Genomic DNA, 27123 nt, shown 5'->3' with positions numbered 1-27123 from the left:
CCATAACTTAAAGATCCAATACTAGATATGCTATAAAACTACTATAGGCTAGAAAGATTCCATAATCGTATTTGGAGAATTCATCGAGATAAGTTTGCTCAATAATTATTGACAATGGTTACATAAACAAGGATGGATGCATCTTTTCAATCCTGGTACAATTGTATTAGATATAATCCGTGTATAAATTGTTTCAACAGAACTCACTCAGTTTTTTCAGGGCTGGATTGAAAGATTTTCATAGAGTTTGGTTCGAATGAAATATCGCCTACTGTTAAATTATCTTTGAGTTTGTAGTTTCAGTTTCGAATGGTTTTTCATAGGGTAGTCTCATGCGATTTATCATGCCTTTAATCTGGAAATTTTTAGAAATGAGCCATAAATGATTTAAAATTGCATATATCAATATCGAGTTCAATTTTAAAATGAAGTGTAAAACATGAACCCATTCGGTGAAACGCGAGTGCAGTTGATTCAGATTCAGATTTCTTTGATTTGTTTAGCCCAAGTGGCGCCATTTCTTCGATAGGAACGAAATAAAATGGTCCGTTATGAGCATTTTTTCTTCATACTTTGTCCCATTTTGCGGCAACGGCAGATGTTTCACGTGTAGTGACGCTCGATCGTTCAGCACGTAGTAGGCTAAAATATTGCATCCATCGTGCACATGGCATGGTGTGAATGCATATTGTCGAATGACCGGTCGTCGGTTGATAGTCCCGCTGTATCCCAGTAGCCCCGTAGTCTGGACAGCATTGAACGAGATTGCCTACTAGATCAAGTGATTTTAAATTAACGCATTGTCTGCTACCAGTGCACGTCACTGCGGAAAGATGGGCAAATTTGACAGCGATTTTTTTCTCTCAATAATCAAGTTAACACGCTTCAGCTATTTGTTGAATAGTGTGATGATGGGTCGTCTGAAATATTGTTTGTATTCACTTCATGGAAGTGGGCAAATTGTGGTGGATTACAATAGTTTGGTGAGGCTATTTGTGCTTGAGTTGAGTACAGGAAGACGATCTGAGTCAAAGTCAGCATGAATAATCAGTTCACTACAAATGTGACTTTGATTAGTTAAAACCAGATCAATTGCAGTGAGGTTTCCTCACGTAAGAGAAACAAGTAGGACTATTTGAAGATATGACTGCAAAACAGCTAGCATAAAATTGATTATGAAATATTTTCCCATTTCGATTTGTTTTACCACAATTCCATTGAACATGATTTGCATACCGGTATCCTACTGTTAACAATTTAGATATTGATCTTGTGTATTTTTTTCAAATCGCGTTTAACGAAAGTTATTTGTAACACAGCGCATTCGAATGGCAAATGTGTTCCAGACATAAAAAGATTTCTGGTTTCTATCTCGATTCCTAAGCTTTCGATAACTTTAGTATTGGAAGAAGGTAAAATTGGACGTTTGATTTGCCGTTAGACAAAAATGGAAACTCCACAACCCATTCGAGTAAACCTGTCAAATCGTTGAAGCACATAATGTGGGTGGTTTTTTAATTTGGGTTAAAGAAATGTTACTGTCACAATAGTAATACAAATTTTGTGAACTTTGAGAAAATTATTAAATTTATCTTCAATGGATTTCACATATCGAGCATTTCATTTTATAGTTTTCAGTCGGCTTAATTATTTTTATCAGTTACTGAAAACTTTTTCCATTTGTGTGCTGAAAGGGCAGGTTTCAAAATATTATACATTTGGCAAAGTCGACTAGTAGCATGTTGTTTTTCTAGAGCTTTGTGAAGTTTTCCTTATGTGCATAAAGTAACAATCTAGGTTTATGTTTTTAGAGCGGACATATTAATGTTTCCATAACTAGCAATATGAAGAAATGCCATCAGTGAATTTGTCGTCCTAGGATTTTACAAATGATACTATTAGAGTCGTTGTTCAATTATCTGTTTTAAAAAAGGTTGCACTGCTGTAATTTTTATATTTGATGTATATTTTGATATTTGATATTGATATGATTTTGTTGTTTGATATTTGATATTTGTTTCTCGATAAAAGAGTAGGGGAGACCGGGTCTGGTTGGCCGAGTTTTGTTTGCAGAATTTCTGTATACAATCTGGTCAGACTTTTTATAAACCTCTGTCATGAAGAATTGAACTTTTAAACACACATGTGATTTTTTTCAATAATAAATAAAAATCAGGGATGATTGAACAATGTGCAGTCAATGTACATAATAGCCTTTTCAGAAAGGCCACTCGGCCAACCTGCCCTTCGGCCGGTCTCCCCTATTTACAAAATCAGATAATTCCCTATATACAAAAACAATTTACGTAAACCTGAGTAAAATAACTATCGGTCTATCAAATTCAGAAAATAACAACCAACAATTTTTACCTACCAAAAGTTGAAATAATTTCCGTATTTCCGGCATCGCGCACTGCCTCCTTTATCTCCCATTTTCATGACTCGGTCGCCAATCTACAGTTGCGGTCGAAACATTCTGCTTCTCTTCATAACCAAAAACACAAATGGAAAACTCTAGCAGAGAGATTGTCTGCTAAGCAAAACGGCAACGGGTCATCAGCGTTAGTTGCATTAAATTATGGCGTTTTTGTTTTTAATTTGCACTACACCGTTTTATATACTACTCACCTTTGAATAAAAAGGTCAAAGTGGAAATATCAATAAGTGGAAATCACAAATGGAAAGAACACTTTGAGAAAGGGCACTGTGATGACTTTGTTGATCTAAACAGTTTAGTAGTCTTGTAAGAACTGACTCGATCTTGGTCGAGCAACTTTATTTTGTGAACGATTCTTGATCGTTCCGTGTTGCCAGAACTTTTTATGTTTAATTCTATTTTTTCGTTAAGTTATATAACAGTATATAACACACCGGTGCAGTGCTACACGGAGGCATTAATAAACGAACAAAAATGACGAAAGCATAAATCTTAACGATTGACTACAATAAACGATTCCATTGTGCAGAGCTACATCATACTTTTGATGAGTGCTACACCAGTGGTATCGGTGCAGAAAAAGTGTAGCACTGGTGTAGTGCAATTGGTAAAAACGAACGGTTTCAATGCAGCTTTCGTTACACTGGTGTAGTGCAATTTAAAAACGAAAACGACATTAGATTTATTTACATGTCCGATTTTATCGATTCCAACACTGGAAAATATTTGGTGATGGATTTTGTCCACTCTACCACAAAACTTGACCATCTGTAGAATAATCGAGGAATTTGAATAATACAAGTTTTGAGGTAAAGCAGCTGATGTGTTTACAGAATGACTGGCGAATAGTTAATAGTGAGTTTAGTATCAGGTGTACAACTTTGCCGTTTTCCGATAGGTGGCTATACCGGCTGAGGCTTGTCAAAATACATAAATGATAATGCCTTTAAAGTGAGTGTGTACAGTGCCTAATGAATTGTCATCGCCGTTTCAGTGACAGTTGTTTTTGTTTTCGTATTACTCACGCTCGAAAATGTCTGTTTATGTGCCCAATTCTCGCCATTTTCGGGAAGTTTTACTTTTCTGTTACAATTCGACAAAAATGCAGCTGAAGCGCTCTCAGAAACTTACGGTGATGCTGCTCTGAGTAAAAGAACGTATCGGGAGTGGTTTTGACGATTTAAAAATGGTGATTTCGATGTCGAAGACAAACATGGTGGTGGAAGAAAAAAAACCTTCAAAGATGAACAACTAGAAACATTGCTTGATGAAGATTCGTGCCAAACCCAAGAAGAGCTTGCCGAATCGTTGGGAGTGAGTCAGCAAGCCATTTCAAAACGTCTCAAGGCCCTGGGTATGGTTCAGAATAAAGGAAACTGGGTGCCGTACGAGTTGAAACCGAGGGACATCGAGCGCCGTCTATTTGTATGCGAGCAACTGCTTCAAAGACAAAATCGTAAGGGTTTTCTACATCGAATCGTAATCGGTGATGAAAAGTGGGTCGATACGATAATTCTAAACGCAGAAAATCATCAGAAAATACTTCGTCGAAGGCAAAACCGAATATTCACGGCGCCAAGGTTATGATTTGTATTTGGTGGGATCAGCTCGGTGTGTATTACTACGAGCACTTAAAACCGGGTGAAACCATCACAGGAGATCGCTACCGTACGCAACTGATGCGCCTTAGTCGCGCGCTAAAAGCAAAGCGGCCACAATATCAAGAGCGACATGACAAAGTCATCCTCAAGCACGACAATACTCGGCCTCACGTCGCAAAAGTGGTCAAAAAGTACCTGGAAACGCTGAAATGGGAAGTCTTGTCCCACCCGCCGTATTCCACAGATGTCGCCCCTTTTGACTTCCATTTATTTCGTTCGATGGCACACGGCTTGGCAGATCAACATTTTCAATCCTTCGAAGAGTTGGAAAAATGGATTGCTTCATGGATAGCGTCAAAAGAGGACTCCTTTTTTCGAGCCGGGATCCGAAAATTGCCGGAAAGATGGAAGAAAGTTGTCACTAGCGACGGACAATACTTTGAATAATACATCTGTAAGCACTTTTTTACAATAAAGCTTTCAATTTTGAAAAAAAAAACGGCGGAAGCAAAGTTGTACACCTGATAAATGAAATCGTGTGATCATGTGTCTAGTAAATAGTGCACTACAGAGGAAAGACATTTAATTGTAGAGTTTGGATACATTAAAACTACTTTGAAAAAGTGTTCATTTTTCTTTCAAGATAGATTTGTAAGTAGTATGCCAGTACTATTAATTTATCTTTTTTGAATTCTTATGATCCCGAAAGCAACTGCATATTTCACATAGTAGGCTGCAGTTACTGTTAGTCATAATTTGTTTTTCTTCTGTCACTTGGTCAAAAGTTGTTCTCAAACAATCAAGAAAAGAGAAAAAAAATGAGTGAATTTCGTTCAAGATCATCGAGATTTTCACCGATTTTCGACGAAAATCAACTCCTTGGAGAAGGCGTTCGGTAACTTTAATATTTGATGAGTCTAATGAGTCTAATATCAATACGTATGGTTTTCGCCTTTTATCTTCATTAGCCGAGTGAACCAAGCAGTATTCATTTCGAAGGATCGTCAAGCCAAGGATAGCGAAGATGAGGACAGTGATTCTTGTTCTGTTGCTTCCACTTTGATGAACGGACCTCTCGAAGTAAAGAGAGAATATGTATGTGATGAATGATTCCTCAGAAAAAAAAATTAATTTAAAATCACTGTCAATTATTCACAGGATTCTGATTCCAGTACTACACAAACTGTTACACCGATAATATCCACCAAACGGGTGTATGATCCTAGTGCTTATGATAGATGGCTTAAGGCTAAAAAGTACAATCTCTGTTTCACATTCGCATTATATCTTACTACATAAAAAAATTTCTCAACAGCGAATCAGAAACTAAGCGAAAAGAGCAAGAGCGCATGCGCAAACGACGTGAAGAAGCAAAAAAGAAAATGGAAGAAGAAAAACGGAAACAGGAAAATGAAGAGAAGTTAAAACGTTGGATGGAACGAAAGGAACAGGAAAAACAGAAACAGAAAAAGCAACAGGAAAAGAAAAAGAAGAACAGTGAAACTAACAAAAAATGGTTACCAAACGAGGAAAGTATTACAAACTTCAATGTATGGTTGAGCCGCGTGAAGCAACAGGAGGAACGTGAGTCACTGGTATGTTCTTCATGTGAATGCAACAAAAAATTGCGTTTCACTTTCAGAGACAAAATTGCGTCAACTGGCCAAGCAACGCATGGAGGAAGAATTCAAGCAGCAGCGGCAAGATCTTTCGAAAATGTTCTACGACGAGTGGCTGAAGACGTCCAAAAGTAAGCCTAAGCCGGTTCCACTAAACCGAGGAACGGAGAGCCTGCGAGGGACGATTTCGGAACTTTTCATCAATCCAAAACCATGGCAGACGACGTCTAATTAGTAATGTATGCCACGTAGACTCTTTTTGACAGTTGTCTAATGGCGTTAGTCTAATGTCAATAGCTATTAATTGTCCGCCTACTATTGTTTCTGGCAAGATAATAAATTTCCGGTGTTAAATCTCTATTGCGTATTTACTGTACGACCTAAAGTATGTCATAGTTTCAAGATGCTCTTTCATTATCGATTTCACCGTTCATAATTCACTTTGCTTCCCATTGCAACTCCAATCGAATCGCGCGCCACACAGCATTGGCACCGTGAACTCGGCTCTACCCCTGTGTCAGACTTGAATCCGTTAACTAATCAACTACTTCCGACACAGCTGGTAAGGTCAAATGGTATGGCACGTAGTGGAGAACCATTTGTTCGTGAAAATTGGACTATTTTTAGCTTATGATGGAAATATCGCGTGATGATTAAAAATGGGTTTATTCTCAGTTGAACTTGTACTTATTTGATATATCGAAAGTATAGTAAATTTAAAGTCCTCACCTTATTCCTTTTCCTTCAATGCTAGGTGCTGGTACCAAACGAACAATGATTTGCGGTGTAACTTGAGTGACTAAAGCACCGTAGATTATTACTTTTTCTTGACATTTTGGCCTAAGAAAAGGCAGAGGCGAAATTTTAATTATAATTAGTGTTTTTATTCCAATTGACGGAGTACACTACTCGATTGTAGGACAATCTACGAAAGAATCACAATCTGTTGTATTGTTTGGCAAAAACGGACGCATCTTACAGTAATCCTTGTGCACTTGTGATTTGCTTTTTTTTTTTTTTTATTAAAGTTGATTTTAAACTTTGCTGACTCTACTAATTTAATCCGTAGCGAAGTAACCTCGACTCACTGTTTTCGTCGATATCATATCATCATTGTTTATAAATTCTACTTATTTGTATAACAAGAATTCGCTTGAACTTGTACTATATTGATGTCAAGTAAATTATAACAGTTGCGTTTCCGATTTCCAGATTGTGCCATGATTGCGGTTAGCGAAGAGATATTTCGTGTACATATCATTTCGTGTTTCAAAGTAATTGACCACCAAATGGACTCAAACATTACAGAGAAATATTCGAATACTCTCGGGAATAGTGAAAATCCGTCGCGTATTTAGTATATATTTATTATTTGCACATATTTCAATGAAACTTTTGGTCTCCAATAAACCTTGATCTTGCATCCAATGTCTTTTGACGTGACGTAAGACGTATTCTTACTTTACTGTGAGACGCTTTTTCAAAATTCGCCCTGTGGAAGAATGGGTTGGACTTAGTCGTGAAAATCTCGAGTTGTACTAAACGCAATAGCTCAATTCTTTTTTCGTGCCATTAGAAATATGATCAGCAATTCAGGATTAAATTTTCAACAGTGTAAGATAACCAGTAACCAGTAATAACAGCAGACCTTCTGCATTGTATAAAGTCTGAAATATTTAGGTCGCGCTTCTGAATACAGAATATGGAGTCGGGAATTGAATTTCGGAATTTAATTCTTAAACGAAGCTTCAGAATTCAGAATTGCATGTTGAAATTGAACAATTCTAAACATCGGATAAATTCCACAAATCGGTTGTTTTTAGATCGATTAATATATTCCCAAAGAAATATGCAAAGTTTTCCTCCACTCAGTATGTAAATCAACAAAAAAAGCATCTATAGCATTGCGATATTTTTGATTTTGAATACGTCTTACTTTACAATGGGTCACCCTTTAAAAATTCACTCTGTATAAGAATGGGCAAAACTTAATGCAGGTTCCTGAAATGAAGTAATTGGAGTCGTTTTAGTTATGCATACAACTGAATAATATTTGATTTAATTTGTGTTTTCGGGGCAGGTTTGACAATTAAATTTTTGAGATTATTATCATATTCATTCTAACATCAATTTAGAAATCCTAAATGATGACAAGAAATTTGCAGCGTATTTTCCTAATTCTTTAACTCTGTAATATTTTCCTTCTTTTTGTTCCGCCATGTTTAGTTGTATGGTGGAATATATTTGTCGTTTGCACTCAAGTATAGATGCACTATTACAATTCTAGGGGCTGAATTTCAAAAGGAGATTGATAGTACCTATTATCTTTCTCCGAACAGGACCAGTTCAGAAGCCGGGTGGAATCCGGTGGCAAAAAAATGTAGTTAAGGGTAGATCCACTGAGCTCTTGCTTCTATGTTGTAAAAGGCCACAATTGCAGGAGTTTCCTTTCTGCTATTTTCAGTTACAAGAACTCTTGTTTACTAATCTATCACTTGTTTTAACAAAGTGTTTTTTCTTTTTGCCTTTCTCATATATAAAGGTTATGCAATCACTGTGAAAACCGACTTTTGAACCGAGGCCCGGAGAGCCGAGTGTCATATATTTTTCGACTCAGGTCGTCGAGATCACAAAATGTTTGTGTGTGTGTGTGACAAATAATGTCACTCAATTTTCTCAGAGATGGCTGAACCGATTTTCACAAACTTGAAATCAAATGAAAGGTCCTGAGGTCCCATACAAAGTTCCTGAGTTTCATATGGATCCGACTTCCGGTTCCGGAATTACAGGGTGATATGCACGAAAAAAAGGAAAACAATAGTCACACACGTTTCTCAAAGATGGCTATCATACCATCATCTGATTTTCACAAACTTAGATTTAAATGAAAGGTCTTATAGCCTTATACAATTTTGCTGAGTTTCATTTGAATCCCACTTCCGGTTCCGGAATTACAAGGAAATACGTGAAGATTTATGAAAAAATATGCAATCAATTTTCTCGGAAATTTCTTGATCAATTTTCACAAACTAAGAAGCAAAAAAAGGTCTTGAAATTCTTTAAAAAGTCCCCGAAAAGTTGATCCAGATCCGACTTCCGGTTCCGGTATTACAGTGCGATTGGTGAAAATTTTCAATTTCATGAGTATTTTTTCACAAGCGATGGCGAAACGAGGTGCACATTTTTATAAAACTTACTGCTAAATTCATCTAGTTGACAGATCTTATTAGTTAGTGATTATATAAAACTACTTTGGGACTACTAGTCTCCGATTTCCGCTTCCGAAAGCACCGGTAATAGTGAAGAAAATTTCCAAAAACGAAACTTCCGTTGATTTCCCAGCAACTGTTAAACCGTTTTTCACGATTTATTATTCAAATTAAAGCTCTCGTTGTATTTAAATATAATGTGCAATTTCATCCTGATCCGACTTCAGGTTCCGAAACTATAGGGCGATGAGTGTCAAAACATAGAAATTCAAAATGATGATGCAGGGAAACGGGTATAGCGTGATGGGTAAGTCGATGCCTTTCACGCTGCCCACCTGGGTTCAATTCCCAACCCCGCACATAGGGTCAGAAAACCTTTCTGGCCCGAAGAGGTGAATGACAACAATGTTAAAACCTCTATAATCGAAAAAATGACGATGAAAAACTGTTACGCGACGGTACGTGCGGCTTTGCTCCATTGACAGCGTGCTTTGTTCAATTTCGTATAGCGTGCAGGGTTGCCACATTAAAATTTATATTTTTCAGGTGAAAAATATGTAAATTTCTGATCCATTTATTCAATTTGTACCTACTTGTTAGTGTTATTACAAGATCATGATAAAGATACTTTTCAATAAAAGTGCACTTATTGCCTTTCTCATAAAGAAAGTTTATACAATCACTTGAAAAATTGACCAGTGGAAATTGACCCGCAAGGCTAAGTGTTCTATATAATTCGACACAGTTCATCGAGCTGAGCAATGTATGTTTCTGTGCGTGTATGTATGTGAGCATGTGTCAAATAATGTCACTCATAAAAAAATCTCGTAGTCCTGTAGGTTGCTATTGAATTTCACACCGTCATTTAGAGCGACGAAGGGTAAAATTCTTCTAGATTTGGCTTAAAATTGATTCAATTTGTAGGCTTACTTACTTACTTACTAAACGAACCGACTTTGATTATACTTGTTCCAAGTTCTTGGTTCCAGAAGTACCAGAAGTAGTAATCAAAAAGTTTAAAACGAGACTCACTCAATTTTCACAGAGCTGATTTGATCGATTTCCACAAACAGGCTCAAATAAAAGTTCCTACAGTCTTATAGGTTGCTGTTTAATTCCATCCCGGTCCGATTCCCGGTTTCAGAACTATAGGGTAAAGTGTGTTTAATCATTTAGTGCGACGATGCAAAATAAAGAAAAAAATTTATCAACTTGACATAACTGTTTACAATTTGAAAAGGTTATGTTAGGTTATACCCAAAGAAAGTTTCTTATTTTACTCAAGATTGAAAAAAAAATTTCTTCACAAAATCTTTTGGTGATATTTTTGAAAATATTAGTAATATGAGAAAGGCAATATTACACCACTAGGTGGATTAAAACAGGTTTTATCTTACTAGTTTGGTACTCATGTTTTGTTTTCTTTTCGAAAAATCATTCCGAATGTAGCTTTTCAATGAGTGAAAACATTTATTAATATAAAATTGACAAGATGACAAATTGATCATGTATTAAAGCTTAAATATGATTGAAAATTGCGGGTTTTCTTTATTTTAGGTAGTGTTGAAAAAATGAAATGTCTTGCCTTCTCTGAGTAAAATGTTTTCATTATCGTCAGGTGCTCAAAATCTCGTGCCCCTGTAAAAATAATCAAATATCGGTTTCACCATCCAGTGGAAAGCCGAATTTGTTTTCAGTGAAAATATAAGATCTTGGTTTTACAAAGCAATTTAAAATGTAGTATTTTTTTTGGAAACTCAATACCTAAAAATTGTATGACCAATTAGCAAACCATGTCCTATTTCAAAATCAGTAAGCAGTCTGCTTTCCGTTGTCAACAACTACGGAAGCGTGGGAAATCAGTCCACTGGCGGAAATCATAAACAGTGCCTTCAACATCCAACGGTCAACGTGTTTTTTGCGGACTCCGATTTTCATCGTCCATTCAGTTTCTTTCTGTGGCTTTTTTGCTGATCAATCGACACTTGAATCAGATTGTATACATATTTTTCAACTGAATGAGATATAATTGACCGATGGTTCATTTGCGAAAGCGAAGAGATAGGGAGAAAAGGAGAAAAATAACGCAGGAAGAAATACTGCCCTTTGAAACCAAAATAAGGATATCAGCATTTGAGGTTTTTCCAGATAAGTAAATTTTAAAATTAACTTGAATTTCAACTTCGCCGTATTTTTAAGAATCAGTAATTCTATCGGCGACAAACAGCATCTGTTCGAGGTAGTTCAACGAAGGTAATGCCATCGTTTTTTGTGGAAAAGGTAAATTTTTCATTTGAAAGAATATGGCTTTGAACGCTAATTATTGTTCTGCAAGTGTTCGATGTTGCTAAAACGCATATCAAAAGTTTCAAATAAATAATATGCTTACGTGAGCTGGATTATTTATAGCCTTAATACTATGACCAGTTTTTTCAATTTTCAATCCACTGAAATTTTTTTTAAATTTCCTGTAATATTTGAAATTTTGTGAGTTCTGAGGTTCAGAGCTCAGGGGCTTTTATTAATTCCGGATCGGATTCCAGTAAAAAAGGCTTTGTGTTTTTTTTATGTTTGCACCAGTAGTCTTCAAACGCTCGGCCTACTATCGATGGGACTATGAAAAAAATCAGCTTGGCTTGTTTCGATATCGTGCTAATTTTGTTCGGTACCTTGACAGTACGCGACTTATGAATCTCAGCAACCTAACTCGTCCATAAAAATTAAGCCTTTTTTCTGCCGTCGCAGCTTTCCATCCCTGTTGTGAATGTTTAATTCCTATAATCGACTTGCACTGGCATTCATACAATCAATGGGCGGAACGGAAAAAGTTAATCGGTTTAACAAACGGCAGAAAAAATTGGTTGTGATTGTCATTTTGGATTTTTTGTTGAGTTACTTGGCAAAAAAAAAACAAGAACAACAAGAGCTAAATCGATCTTGATTGCGCTCGATTGAGCACACGATTCAAATCGGAGCGACGCCCAAGGTCAGTTAGGGGATTTAATTAATATATTTCAAGTATAACCAGGACAAATACCGTGGCGGAGGGTGAGTGGCTCGGATCGATGTGCCAAGTTGACTGTTTCCCGCCAATTAAGGTTGCTTTAATTCGGATAAAACAATCGAACATGTTTCGTATTATGGTTCTCGATTCGAACTCGATCATCGAGCTTCGTTCGACTTCACTCGAAGAAGTATTAGATTATCGAGAAGTTTTTGCATTATGAAACCAAAACAATCGAGCTCGTAAACGACTAAACTCGATAAGAAATAGTCGAAAGCTTCATTGCTGTTGACTTTAATTTTTTTAATACGTTCCGTTTTCTTTAAAGATAGTTATTGATAGCGTCATAGATTTTCATAATTTTCATTCATATTATGTTTGAGTCGGACTGTTTAAAATCATATCAATTGAAAGCTGTACGGTATTTTATTAATATAACAATTTATTGACTCAACAATTTTGTCTAATTTGTGTTCCATTTGTTTATTATGATAACAACTGTAAATTTTGTTTAGATTTATTTCAATCTAACCTAATATAAATTCTGATCGAAATTGACCATATTTGTCAGCTTGCACGAATCGTAACATCCAAATAAAATTTGTATATGCACAAATAATATAAAATTTTATCTGAAATTTTCAAATATACAGGCCAGTTTTCAATTATACGCTTGATGACAAGACGTGAATAATGTTTTTTTTTTTTCATATTTATAAGGTTCTATAGTCAGTTATTGTTTAAACTCAAGTAAATTGATTTTTTCCCTAATACCTTCAAAGTATATGGAATATGTCAAAAGCATTACTATTTCGCTATCTCGTGATAAGAACTGGTAATTTGACTCTTCAATAGTTCCTAGATAGATTATAAACACTACAATGAATGCTACAGAACCTTGATTAATACTACACATATAGACGACGTAAATGTATTAAACTTGCAACAATACATGAAAAACACAGAGTATTTTTTTTTTAATTTCAAAAGTTTATCCATAGATTGTTTACAAGCTCGCACTTAAAAAATTCTTTACTCTTTCAAATGGATTGAAAACGTATCGGCATTTCAATTGAAAAAAATTGCAGAAATGTAGTCATATTATTCCAAACAAAATTTCGTATTACAACTATTCCTTCTTTTCAATATCCGAACCGCATCAATGTAATTGAAAATATTTAAATAATAATTCATAGTTTCATTTTTTCGTGATTGCAATGTGTATGGGTTTGTTTATTTTTATTTGACAATTCGAACCACGCCAGTCGAAATCTAGTACCACATTGTTAAGATCTCGATCAAGAAGTCGAACGCGATACGTAATGCCACAATTCAGTCGAATCGACTTCAAAAATAATTCATAATGTCAGTCCTGTGCGGTTACGGTTCGATTAGTGGTCCAGTTGTCCAGGTTGAACCGGATTCGTCTTGATACGGCATTATGGTTTGGTGGTTGATTTTACTGGAAGATTTAAAGCGATTACTTCCGAATTACATCGAACTAAAAGATTCCTGATTTTCCGGATAGAATTCAAATTCTACTTATGTCAGCATGAGCATGATGCTAAGCGAATGTAGACCACAAATTAATTCTTTTTCTTCAAACGATGATTTCATAAGTATTTTTTTGCGTACTTCTCAAATAAATGTATGTATGTTCCAGATTGGAGGATAGGGAAGTACCAGAGATTCAACATTCTTATTAAATAAAACGCTAAATCTAAAAGAAAAATATTAAATGCTATCTAGGAGCGAACAGGAAATTTCGGAAAATAAAATTCTTTACATTACATTGCTGTAGTGGAATTTGACGTTCTGTTTCAATCAACTTCGCATCCGATTCAAAGATTCAAAGTATATAGAACCATTGCGTGGCTGGTGCTACGATTCTACTGACACTAAGAATCTTTCCAGGTCGAGGCTCGAACATACGACAAACTGGCTTATAAGACCAGTGCCTTATGCATTGAACCGCCTATCCTAGATAGCACAAAAAATGTTTAGTCTCTAAAAAAATCAAAATGAAATGAAATGAAACACATAAAACTAGATTATTTCCTAACAATATTCAAAATGAAATTCACTACAGCAGTAGGAAGAAGTGAATATGATTTATTCAAACTAGTTGATTCATATCGGACTCATATTGAAATTGTCTTCAGTCTCTATTCGACAGATAAAGCAAGTGTATTAATTATTCTGCATATTATAACTTTAATTGGTTGTTGTTAATGTTTTGCTTTCGACTCATCATTGCATTAGCAGTTTATGTCGTTGGATTGTTGAAGTAGCCTATGTTGTTAAAGGCCACCAAACGTTTCAGCATAAACGGTAAAGGCAAAACGTAAAATGAACAAAATTCGTCATGTTTACCTTAACACAAGCCAGTACCCATTAGATACCAAAATCCCTAAGTGACTATTGGTTGAATGATTTGTTTTGGGTAGCCGGAAACCAAGAAAGTATAGCTGGTTTATCCTGCATCAATTTGAAGTGTGACATGTAACATACCTTAAAATATATTATCCGTCACTAGTGATGAGATGAACATATCCAGTTTTTTTCTGCTGTTTATTCAACACACCGAAAATTACTATCCCATATTGCTGAAGATTTTTACTTTACCAATTGTCCAGAACGTTACATCAATACGAGTGTTGGTTCACTTCATTCGACGTCTTGTTATTTTCTTTACCAAATGCTTAGATTGTTTATCATGAAATAATTGCAGCTTAAATCTATTGTTTGCTTTTGGATGTTTATTGAACGAAATATATCGATGTATCGACGAGATAGGAGCGGTTAAAACCTTTCAAAAGCGAACACTTTTGAATTGAAGATGGACTGCGGAAATTTTAGAGGACGTAGAATTGAGGGCCTTCACACAACAGAATCCGTGGAAGATTATTGATTGATCGTGGAGTTTGTTACAAAAGGCCGTTATTTGTGCTCAAGAAATTGTTTCAGTACAAAGTTTAAATAATCCGATGGGTAATGTTTTGAGTTAAAAAATATGTAACAAATTTTCCTTAACTAAGCCTTAAGATTGAGAACAACACTGGGTATGAAAATTACATGTTGAAAATGAAAGTTTTTTCTCAAACGAGAACAACAATAAATGTAAAATAAACACTTTATCTTACTAAACAGATTTCTTCAAATAGATCACATTCTTTCGTTTTGAATCATTTTCAAATTCGTATGCTTTGATACGTTGAAACGTGTTTCGTCGCTTTTTATCACAGAGCTTACGAATACGCCGAACGAAGATTATTTGTATTAGAAGCATGACATCGACGGTGACAACATCTCAGGTTATTCCGATAGAATTTCATTCTTTGGCGTGACATGGGCTTTCCGCACTGATATTCAATCTTATCTCCGGCCGTCGGAAGGTTATTTTGTTCGAAAATTCGATAGAATTATGAGTTTCTATCTAATTTGACTTAAACATAATTTGATTCTTCTAATTTGATTTAAACATATTTTTCTAGCATACTTCAAACGTTTAAAGTTTGACCTGTTTTGAAAAATGCGATAATTTCCAGCTTTCGGACTATTTTGAATATGGAATGTGTGAATTTCATTTTTGAATGTCGTTATTTGTCATTTCGCGAATAATTTTAACTTTTGGTTTAAACCTGATAGTCGAGTAGTTATTTACTGCATTGCAAAAATGTTATATTCTAGAATATTTTGTCAATCGAAGTAAGTTTTTTTCGAGACTATATTTTATCTATAAGTTGAAATAATTCGCGAAATGATTCGCTATCTGAGTCTCAAGCGTAGTATGTAATAGTTTTACCATACATAATTTTAGCTTGATAAGAAAATACTTCCCGTGTAATGAACTAGTATAGAGACTGGTTTTGGAGTACAATACAGAAATCTTGAGGAGTTTATTTTCATTATGTGATACATTCCAAGAAGTTTCTTCAAATTTTTATCAACATTTTCCGGCATATTGTGATTAATAGTGATAGAGATCTTCAAAGCCTGTACTTCATCTCAAGTTGGCCTCGTAAGTGAGGCTCAAATAATTATGACAAATACTTTTAGACAAATTCATTTTCATCAGCAGTGTCTCTGTTTCAGATATATTGGATTGTTCGCTTCGTGGAGTTGGCTTCCAAGTTATTTTATGTGTGCTAAATCTCAAAATATGACAGAATTTGTAAATAATACAATACAGTCATTGTCAACGATGTTTGAAGACAATTTCCAGATCCGTAGTTAATCCTCCTATGTTCGTCATCTGTTTTGCGAAACGAGAGCACTAAACTCTGCGAAAAAAGGAAACTGAGTTTTCGTTTTTCGTCAGACTTACTGAAATAAGGAGCAAAACAAACAGACGACACAATCAGAAAAGAAAATCTAAAATAGAGCTTAAATCGGTGGATTGTGTTTATCCAAACCAACTTGGACAAAGATTACGTATCCTAGGGCAAATTCATGTGATCAAATATTATGCGTAAACCAGGTTTTGTGTCTGATACACAAAACAAACAGACATTCTGAAAGATTATTTTCAAATTTTATTGTCACTATCCGCTTGCTTTGATGGGTATTGACATATGAATGACGATGTTATACAACTTCACACACACTCGAAAAACGTGCGGAAACGAAGTCCTACTTTTTGGATGAGGCTAACAGATTTGTTGTTTTTCCCTTCAAAAGAGTAACAGCAGTATCATCATTCGCTTGTGGGTGCGTAAATAGAAACAGACAAATAATTTTCCATCTGAACGCACGGGTGACAGTTTCCTCCCCTACCCAATGATTACCTACAATGTGGGAACGTAAAAATGACGCTGTCATTAATGGTAACCGAAGCAAACGAGGAAAAAAGTTTCCGGAAAAACGAAAAATTTGGTTTCCAGATATGACTAGACAACTTTTAAGTACCTATTTGGCTTTGGGAAGGCCTTGCTCGCATTTGTTTTTTTTCAAGCAGTTTTTTTTTCTTTGCACAAAACACTGAAACCGCAACTTAAATCGTCAACCAAAGTACCTTTTTCTAATGAATACCTTTCCAATTTTTTTCCTTATTTATTTGCAGATGTTGCAGCACCCGTTGGACATTCGTTCGAAATGATAGCGACATTATGTCCAGGCAATAATGAGGAGAGCACCGGGTATAATAGCACACGAGATTAGAATCTTGAAGTGGTCTGCGGTGGCCATTTTCGCTGCCATCGCGAGGCGTACATCGCAACATTTTGCAACAAATCCGGGTGCCTCCGGGAAGATTCACTGGGAGAAAAACTAAGCGAAAAATTTGTTACAACGCCCGAACGAAGAACTGAAGGGGTTTTCATTTTTAGTTTCTCCTTCCAAATGTAGGAACACAAAAGGGGTTAGTTCTCTGTTGGAATACAGTAGATCGGTGTTCGTGTTTTAATTGTCATTACTTGGTAAGTGGAATGTTTGAACGCTACCAAACAGGGATGAGATCTATTTGAAATATCCATTTATCACACGAGCAGAGTAGGCGTGTGTCATATGCCAACTCTGGTGCCGGTCAGTGAATAAAATGACGAATGATACGAGCACAACAACGAAAGCCAACGCCAGCTACGATCAAGGTAACAGCAAACAGCGTGAATCGTGGCACTCAAATGGTGATGTGACCGGCGATGCTGGACCTGATCCCGGCGGGGATGGCGGTGCAGATCCGGACTCCAATACGACATCGAATGATCATGCGAAGGAAACAACGGCTCTGAATCCGAAAGTGAGCCATCTCGGTGTCAATAAAGAAAGAGCATTGGTGGTTACGCTGACCGGTGAGCGACGCCGGGAAACGTGGAGTCAGAAGACTGAGTTCCTGCTTGCTGTGATTGGATTTGCAGTAGATTTGGGAAATGTTTGGCGCTTCCCCTACATCTGCTATCAGAACGGAGGTGGAGCTTTCCTCATTCCGTACTGTATCATGCTGCTGTTCGGAGGGTTACCGTTGTTCTACATGGAACTGGCCCTGGGACAGTTTCATCGGTGCGGCTGCCTCACGATTTGGAAACGGATTTGTCCTGCTTTGAAGGGTGAGTGAGATTAAAAAATTCTCTCTATTGAACTTTTCCGCTTTTTCCTTTCATGATATTTCTTTAATAATGATTTCCCTGCTGGGATGCGAAAAATGCAATCATTTATTGAAATGCATAGTTTTTCATTGCAAGAGTTTTGGCCGAATCCCTGGATAGCAGAGTATTCTTTCGATAGTCTCAGCAGACGGCTTCGTTCCACTTTCTGTCAGTTAACGTCTCAACATAAGCAACGACAACTGAAACTGAACTGTTTCTTTTGATCAACTTTTATACGAATGGATATTTAGGATTAATGTTGTCTCGTCTTCTGAATTTGATGTCACACGAAAACGTTAAATTAATCTCTTTGACTTCCTCATACCAAATCGGTAAAGCTGACATATGACTGCTTATTGTTTGAAAATATCCTCATCCATTCGTTCTGTCTATTCGATTTTTTTTATCAAACTAAGCGCTACAGCTGACTCACCTGGTGTGAAATTTTGCGCATTCTGTAGGCAAATCCTCAACCAACAAAAGGCAATTGTCATGAGGGGTCGAATGATAATGATATTCGGTTACTAGAATCAAGACAATCAATCAAAGAGTTGATATCAACGGCTATGATTTCTCGTCTTGCCAAGTTCTACGAATTTCAACCCAGTTTAAGCTAGTTTGAAAGCCATGACGTGTTGTTTTTTTTTCTGGTTGTGCCTACAGTGGTAGCTGCTTTGTCATATATTTATTTAATACCTGGGTTGTCATATATTTATTTAATTTGAATCTGTACTATGTTCTAGAAAAAAAACATACCCGGTTACTCCATTTGAAGCACTTTCTATATCTTGTATGGTAGGCTAGTGTGTGCGGTACGTGGCTCATCTTGATGCGTTGTGAAATACGAGCAAACTTTGAATACGACTTTCAATGTAATATGAAGTATGTGCACTCTTAGAATAAAATCAAATTTACATATTATGTAGCAGGTCAAATACTATACTATCTTCTTGATTTACACGGTAGCGATCACTTACCAATCATCATCTCAATTAGCAGTAACAAAGGCATTGCTAATTCAGTTAATATTCCATATGATTTGACAAAAAATGTTGACTGGATTAAATACCAAAGTAGTATCTCAAGTACCTTGAATTCAATGGAAGAGCTTCCCACACTTGAAGAATATGACTTCCTCGTTTGTTCGATTTTGGAGGCCGCAGAACAAGTCCAAACCAAACGATTTCTTGGCCCATCGTCTAACAGAAGGCCTCCAAACCCTTGGTGGGACAAAGAGTACTCAGATGCTAAACACGCGAAACAAAATGCTTTCAAGACGTTTTTAAAACGATGAGGAGGAACACCTCAGAATTTTGAAAAATTCTTGACTTTAGAAACCAAATACAAGAGCATACTTCGGGCCAAGAAATGTAGCTATTGGAGACATTTTGTCGAAGGTTTCTCAAGAGAAACCTCAATGAGCACTCTTTGGAATACGGCCAGACGAATGAGGAATCGTAACGTAGGAAATGAAAGTGAGGAATACTCGAACCGATGGATATTTAATTTTGCGATGAAAGTTTGCCCAGATTTTGTTCCTACGCAGTCTTCTCCAAATAATGTTTTCATTGATAGCCCCTTTTCAATTATGGAATCCATAGCACTCATGTCTTGTAACAATAACGCTCCTGGGTGGGACAGAATTAATTTCAACTTGGTGAAGAATCCCAAGGGTAAACCAGCTTCCAATCACAACTCATATAGACCCATTGCAATGTTGTCCTGCATCAGAAAATTGTTCGAAAAAGTTATTCTACGACGTCTCGACACTTGGGTCGAGACGAACGGTTTGTTGTCAGATACTCAGTTTGGTTTCCGTAGAAATAAAGGGACGAATGATTGCCCTGCATTGCTTTCGTCTGACATCCAAATTGCCTTTGCTCAAAAACAACAAAGGGCATCTGTATTTTTAGACATTAAAGGAGCATTTGATTCAGTTTCCATTGATGTTCTTTATGACAAGCTCCATCAACATGGACTTCCAGCGATTTTAAATAATTATTTGCTATTTGCACAACCTTTTGTCAGAGAAATGCATGTATTTTTCAAAAGGCGATTTGGCAACATCCAGAATTAGCTACATGGGTCTCCCGCAAGGCTCATGCCTCAGTCCGCTCCTTTATAATTTTTACGTGAATGACATTGACAGCTGTCTTGTATCCCTATGTACACTAAGACAATTTGCAAATGATGGCGTGGTTTCAGTCACTGGATTTAAAGTTATTGATCTGCAAAAACCATTGCAAGATACCTTAGATAACTTGTCCGTTTGGGCTGTTCATCTGGGTATCGAATTCTCTGCGGAGAAAACAGAGCTGGTCGTCTTTTCAAGAAAGCATGATCCCGCGCAGCTTCAGCTTCATATGATGGGAAGAATGATCCAACAGGTTTTGACTTTCAAATACCTTGGGGTGTGGTTTGATTCCAAATGCACGTGGGGAGGACACATTAGGTATCTGATAACAAAATGCCAACAAAGAGTAAATATTCTTCGAACAATAGCAGGATCTTGGTGGGGTGCTCATCCGGAAGATCTAATAAAATTGTATAAAACAACGATACTTTCAGTGATGGAATATGGATGCGTTTGTTTTCGTTCCGCTGCAAACTCTCATATTATCAAACTTGAGCGAATTCAGTACCGTTGTTTGCGAATTGCCTTAGGCTGCATGCATTCAACACATACAATGAGTCTTGAAGTTCTGGCGGGAGTTCTTCCATTAAATGATCGTTTTTGGGAGCTTTCATCGCGACTGCTAACAAGATGTAAGGTACTGAATCCCCTGGTTATTAACAACTTTGAAAGGCTAGTTGAGCTTCAATCTCAAACAAGATTCATGACAATATATTTTAACCATAGGTCACAGTAAATCAACCCTTCAAGATATATTCCTATCCGTGACACCCTCCTAAATGTCCCTGACTCAACTCCATTTTTCGACACATCCATGCAGCGTGAAGTGCGTGGAATCCCGGAACACCTACGCTCGAAGGAAATCCCAAAAATATTTACAAGTAAGTTCAGGCATATTGACTCTGAGGAAATGTTTTACACGGACGGATCACGAATTGAAGAGGCTACTGGATTTGGTATATTCAACAATAATGTTTCGGCTTAAAGAACCTGCAGCTGTTTATATAGCAGAGTTAGCAGCAGTTCATTATAGTTTGAGTGTAATCGTCACATTATCTCCAAACCTCAAACGCTGCTGGCAAAATGAACCGTTTTTCTTAGGCAAAATAAAACAGTGCCTGAACGACATATTGAACAATAATTATCAAATCACAATAGTTTGGATCCCGGCTCATGGCTCCATTCCTGGCAACGAAAGAGCCGATATTTTAGCCAAACGTGGTTCTATTGAGATTGAAATTTATGAGAGACCGATTGCTTTCAACGAATTCTATAGCTCGTCTCGCCAAAGAACACTTGCCAGCTGGCAAGCTTCTTGGGATAAAGATGACCTGGGTCGGTGGATGCACTCAATTATTTCTAAAATATCGACAAAGGCACGGTTCAGGGGACTGGATGTGAGTAGGGACTTCATTCGTGTGATGTCCAGACTCATTTCCAATCACTACACGTTAGATGCACACCTTCTTCGAATTGGACTTTCCGAAACTAATCATTGTGCTTGTGGCGAAGGTTATCGCGATATTGATCATGTCGTTTGAACATGCGTGGAGTATCGTGATGTCAGATCTCAACTAATAAATTCCTTGCGTAGCCAAAGTAGACTGTCCAATGTCCCAATGTCGCGACATTCTTGCTTGTCGTGACCTTCCCTAAATGAAACTTGTCTATCACTTTATTAAGTCCATTGAAGTTTTAATTTAAATTTTTATTTCATATTAGACTGTTTTCTCTTCCATGAGTTCAACCAATAGCCGGCTATCTTACATTGAATAAAAGTGATGAACTGATACAAACAAACCTGAAATAGTTAAAAGATCATGCACAAAATAATTAACAGTGTTTAGATTAACTAATGAATACCAACATACTAATATGATATTCGTAATGTATTAGGTTTAAAGTACTATGTATTGTGGATGCCACGGCGAAGAAAAACTTATGTATATTGCTTATGAAATAAACGTATTTATGGGAAAAAATACTATACTATTGTGTTGGTTTCGATTTCAGCAGGAATTCAGTTAAATCGAGAGAAATCGAGGTTTTAAAAAAACGGCAAACGGCGTAGTAGGAAGTGCATATTTCCATTTATAGAATATTTAATAATTATCTTGAGGTTTATCGAGATTCCCCAAAGAAAAAGTTTTAAATTGGTTGGTTATATTTTATTTAATATAAATGTTAATGAAGCATGTACTTAGCTTAGAAAACTGCAACTTTTATCTGGATATGTTTACAATAAGATATTCTACCAAAGATGAACTCAAGATGGAGTGGTCTGCGATTTCTTATGAATCATTTGAATAGAACCCCTCGATGAACTTGGTTCACTGACAGTTTCAGTCTTTTGAAGCAAAACAACAAGCGTCTGATCGGTAGATACGTCGTAACTATGACAATGATTGTTTATGTTTGGAACAATATCAAGTTACAGTATGAACGGTATTGAGCAGTTTTGCTTTATATCCAGTGATTCTAAAAAAAAGAAAGTACAAACTACTTGGAAATATTGCTTAGAACTTATTTAGTTTGTTACTGCCTCATCCTACGAAGCATTTAGGTGCGTTGAGGTAAGAAATCATTATATGCTGAATGTAAACATATGTTTGCTTCTTTCCTAACTTGTATTGTCTCCATGACATTTTGTCGGAACTAGTCGACGCTTATTAACGGATGGTTAATAAAATTACATAATTACTGAACCAACTGCTTCACGATTACTGACACAATATTTTTCAATTAATCGTATGGGACATTGTAATCTTGAGTTTATATTTGCTTCTACTTTCATACTTCTTGAAATGGGAAAACGTGATTTTAAATTTTTTAACTGGAACGGCATCTAAAATTTAAAATGAAATTTTGAAAAAAATTAACATGATATCAAACTATTTTTAATTCATTGCCAAAATTTCCTGTTCGAGTTTTTTTATAGGAAGTGATTTGCGATTCGGAAAACCAGAACTTTGTGAAATGGTTAAATTTTATCTGAAATTATTTGATTTTTTAAACAATATAGTCAAGCATAGTCAAGGGGTCAGTCCACTGGAGTTAATTTATGTCAAACTATGTAATACAATAATTCAAACTTTGCACTTTTCCTTGAGTCTAATGTCTATATAATAGCAGGATATAAACATGCTTAGAAAAAAAATTCTTGAGAACAATAACGTGATAGAGAAATGGGCAGATGTATGTTTTATTGATTTATTGTTGGAGCCTCTAAATACCTATTGGAGCATAGTTATATAGCTATTCCAACAATGTCTTCAGCAGGCGTAAAGCTTTCTCACCTTTTGTACAAATATATTACAAACATTCATATGATACATTTATGTAATTACTCTACTAACAATTTCTAATCAAATCATTCTAATCATACTGATAATTAAAGCCTGTTGTTCATAGTACTGGGAATTTCTCAACAATGAGTTACACGAAATAAGTTTAGTAAAGTCATAAACTGGAAAGAGGGCAGCTCTATTTTGTATGCTTCCTACGAATCTCTGCAAAGCTACTTTCCCTCGCATACTTACGATAATAATGGGTTTAGACAATAAGTTCGAAAAGATATATTACAAAGCGAAGATGATCTCAGAAATAAACTCCTAGTAGTATTACGAGTTAAGTGACAGTAGAAAACATTTGAGCAGCGATTAAGTTAGCACATTCTGACGAATGACTCATTGTAGCCATTAGATTCAACGGAAGGAAGAAAGAGAGAAGTATGAGTATGAAGTATGAATTTCACAAATTATTCCAAAAATTCTCATAGAGAAAGGCTTAGGAATCACTGTGAAAACCTGCGTTTGAGTCGACTCAGCTCTTCGAGTACGTACAATGTCTGTCTGTGTATATGTGTTAGTAACGTTTGACTATTCTCGGAGATGGACGATTTTCACTAACTTAGATTCAAATGAAATGTCTTCTGAACCCATACAAAGCTTCTGAAGTGTTGTCCGGATCCTTCTTCCCGAATAATGGTGAATTGTTGTGTGGAGTCCCAAGCTTTCGATTCTGGCAACATCGGAAACAGTGGTCGAAATTTTGAAATTGGACATGTGGTCGTACGGATAAACAAAACACAACACATGCACATAGAACATCACCGCTTCTTACAAACTCAGTGATCCGTCGTCAGTTTACGTCGCAGAATTAGCTGCTATTCAGTACATCCTCGAGATCATTGAAGCCTTGCCCAAAGACCATTACTTCATTGTCACGGACAGTCTAAGCTCAATAGAAGCTCTCCGGGCAATAAAGCCAGGAAAGTATCCCCCATACTTCTTGGGTAAAATACGGGAACACTTGAAAACTTTATCTGAACGGTCTTATACAATATCGTTAATCTGGGTCCTTTCGCATTGCTCCATTCCGGGAATTGAAAAGGCAGACTCATTGGCTAAGGTGGGCGCATTAGAAGGTGATATTTATGAAAGACCAATCTGCTTCAATGAATTTTTCAGTATCTCTCGTCAGAAAACTCTCGAAAATTGGCAAACTTCATGGAGCAATGGCGAACTGGAACGATGGCTACATTCCATTATCCCTAGGGTATTGACGAAACCTTGGATCAGGGGGATGAATGTTTACCTTTTTTTTCTCATCCTCTTCCGTAACATCACCATCACCACCCACGGAAGACCGCTCCAGTCGATGACCAGCTTGCGGGCCACCCGCCGGGCCCTCGGTTTCCCGCAGACCCACACGAACCGAATGATACGGACAACATAGATATTCTCCAACGCCATCTGGCTGACTTGCTATATTCAATTAGCCGGCCACTGCAGATCGCCAGCTAGATTTTCGAGAATCCGCGACGCCGATACGCCATTACCTAATGATATTATTCTTAAGCTCGGATTTGAAACTACAAGCGAGTTCATTGGTATCAGAGCCCACATGTGCACGTGTTTCCAACCGTGTTGAAGAACCAAATGCACAGTGCAGATACGAATTTTTGCTACCGATGTGTAATTTTGAATGAAAAATGAAAGGATTTCAATGGATTGAACATCATTTGAAATGGCATGTATCGGAATTCCATGCTTCGCGATGCACTTCTCCCGTAGTTTTTCACAAAAATAACTTTTTTCTAGAACATTTACAATACACATTATTCAAATATTTATAATTCTCAACATTTCGCAATGCGCTGATCTCACTGTAAGCTTTATAATGTCTAGTAAAAAAAACTCACTTCATATTCTAAGAAACAACTGAATTTTCACAAACTTCTACTCAAATGAGAGGTCTTATAGTCTCTTAATCTGTTATTGAATTTTGTCCGGATCCGACTTCCGGTTCTGGATTTACAGGGTTAGGCGTATTTGAAACTTCATGCCGGCATTTAGAGAGAAGCTGCAAAAAAACATCTTCCAAGTTTGACTCGAATCTGCCCAATTACGGATATGGATCGTATGAATTTCCAAATAGTTTATAAGCAAATCCATCCAAAAGTGTTCGAGGCGTTGAAAAAACATATTTATCAAAATGAGGGCACTGTTTTATTTCTGAAAGAACTACGATACACTTTATCTTCGTTCAACGATTTTCATCTAACAGCTGATGAAAGAATATTTCGTATGTGGTATGCCATATATTGCCTCAGGTTTTGGTATGATTGGCTAGTAGATATGAGTTTGAACGTTACCGATTTTTTTGTCACAAACAACTCATATTTCTGCATCGAATCAAATGGGCGTGGAATGATTAAAAGTATAACGTATTGTCGTCAGAATAACTGTGCCGAGATATTCTTACCCCCGTTTCAAAACAATCAATGCAACGAGAGTTTTTTTTTTTAGAAAACTCAGATCAATGAGTTCGACGTACCAACCAACGAAACTAGTCGATGGAATACATACTACATTAGAACCTGACAACGACGCTTCGTATATGCAGGCAGATTGTAAAGAAAGTATAACCGACGAAATGGTTGTTGACATCAAAAATCTTCTCCCATATGCTGATTTTGATGTTGATCTGAAATACTGCGCTCAAGAATACGGTAAAGAGACAGTAACTGTAAAACAAACTTTGGTAAAATCAGGAGGCTTGATGGCGAAATTATTATCGTTAAAATATCTCGTTTATTGTCAGTATTCCGTATGCAGCCCGTGAGGGTAAGTGCTGATAGGCTTCGAAGATATATTAGAAGCAGCATGCACCAAATTGAAAAACCAATTTCGAGTTGAGTCGAATGGTATATAACACTAGGGGCCTTCGGAGCTCAGATTTTCCAGTAATTCTTTTACCTTTCTATAGAGAAAGGCAAAACGGATTACTATATGATCACTGGATTATTTTAAGATTTTTCCTGATTGCTTGGATTATTTGGAAAAAATAAGCGATTACCTGGATTACTTTGAATTACTAATGTAATCCACCGATTGCTGGATTACTTGCAAAAAATTAGAGTAATCCTGGATTACTTGACACCTTTGCGGCTTGTTGGAAACCCTTGATTGTCTCGTTCGATTCGGGCATATGTCAAGACGACCACAACAATGAACAAGATTAGTGGATTTTCAGATTAGCGACTCAAATGAATAGCATGAATCGGCTTTGTGGTTCCACAATCAAGGTAAATCACCATTATTTTAAGGCGTTACCGAGCTTGAACGATTTCGAAGCTTTTCAAACGCACAGAGTATACGAATTTAGATTTATTTTTTTGGAAAAAGTATTTCCTAGTTCTTGTTGTGTTTTATAATGCGATCAGTTTTTTCGAAACTGGTTTGACTGATTTTCTGAATGTTGGAGTCAAACGAATTCTGGTCTTCTGGTCTCATGATTCGCTTTTAAGCTTCATCCGAATCCGACTGTTAGATATTTCAAATCGTGTAAAATGCGTGAAAATCTTCTTAATTACGCTCAAAACAACTCGAATTTCTAGACATGGCAATGCTGGTTTTCCGTTCGTAAAGTATCTGAAATAGTGAACAAAAGACCTCAAAATGAAAGTCCCATCGATTTTCACAAACATAAACTCAAATGAAAAGACCCTTGATTTCATAGATTATGGTTGAAT

The 27123-nt window shown here is 36.5% G+C and overlaps 2 protein-coding genes across 2 annotated transcripts in view; both read left to right on the top strand.

Annotated features, from left to right (window-relative positions):
- Positions 1 to 27123, top strand: part of LOC131434643 (sodium-dependent serotonin transporter) — an 86403-nt gene that overhangs the window by 12519 nt on the left and 46761 nt on the right. Inside the window, exons 2-3 of the mRNA XM_058601578.1 lie at positions 16933 to 17287; positions 17360 to 17914. Of these exons, the coding sequence (XP_058457561.1) occupies positions 17407 to 17914 (508 nt within the window). The 5' untranslated portion in view covers positions 16933 to 17287; positions 17360 to 17406. The remainder of the gene's footprint in view (positions 1 to 16932; positions 17288 to 17359; positions 17915 to 27123) is intronic.
- LOC131434644 (uncharacterized) lies at positions 4783 to 6014 on the top strand. Its single transcript, XM_058601579.1, has 5 exons — positions 4783 to 4933; positions 5007 to 5133; positions 5197 to 5294; positions 5354 to 5622; positions 5681 to 6014. The coding sequence occupies exons 1-5, from the start codon at positions 4857 to 4859 to the stop codon at positions 5890 to 5892; spliced, it is 783 nt and encodes a 260-aa protein (XP_058457562.1). The 5' UTR covers positions 4783 to 4856; the 3' UTR covers positions 5893 to 6014.

The sequence above is a fragment of the Malaya genurostris genome, chromosome 3, assembly GCF_030247185.1.
Source record: "Malaya genurostris strain Urasoe2022 chromosome 3, Malgen_1.1, whole genome shotgun sequence".
Classification (NCBI taxonomy): domain Eukaryota; kingdom Metazoa; phylum Arthropoda; class Insecta; order Diptera; family Culicidae; genus Malaya; species Malaya genurostris.
This window is presented reverse-complemented; position numbering and strand designations above follow the sequence as displayed.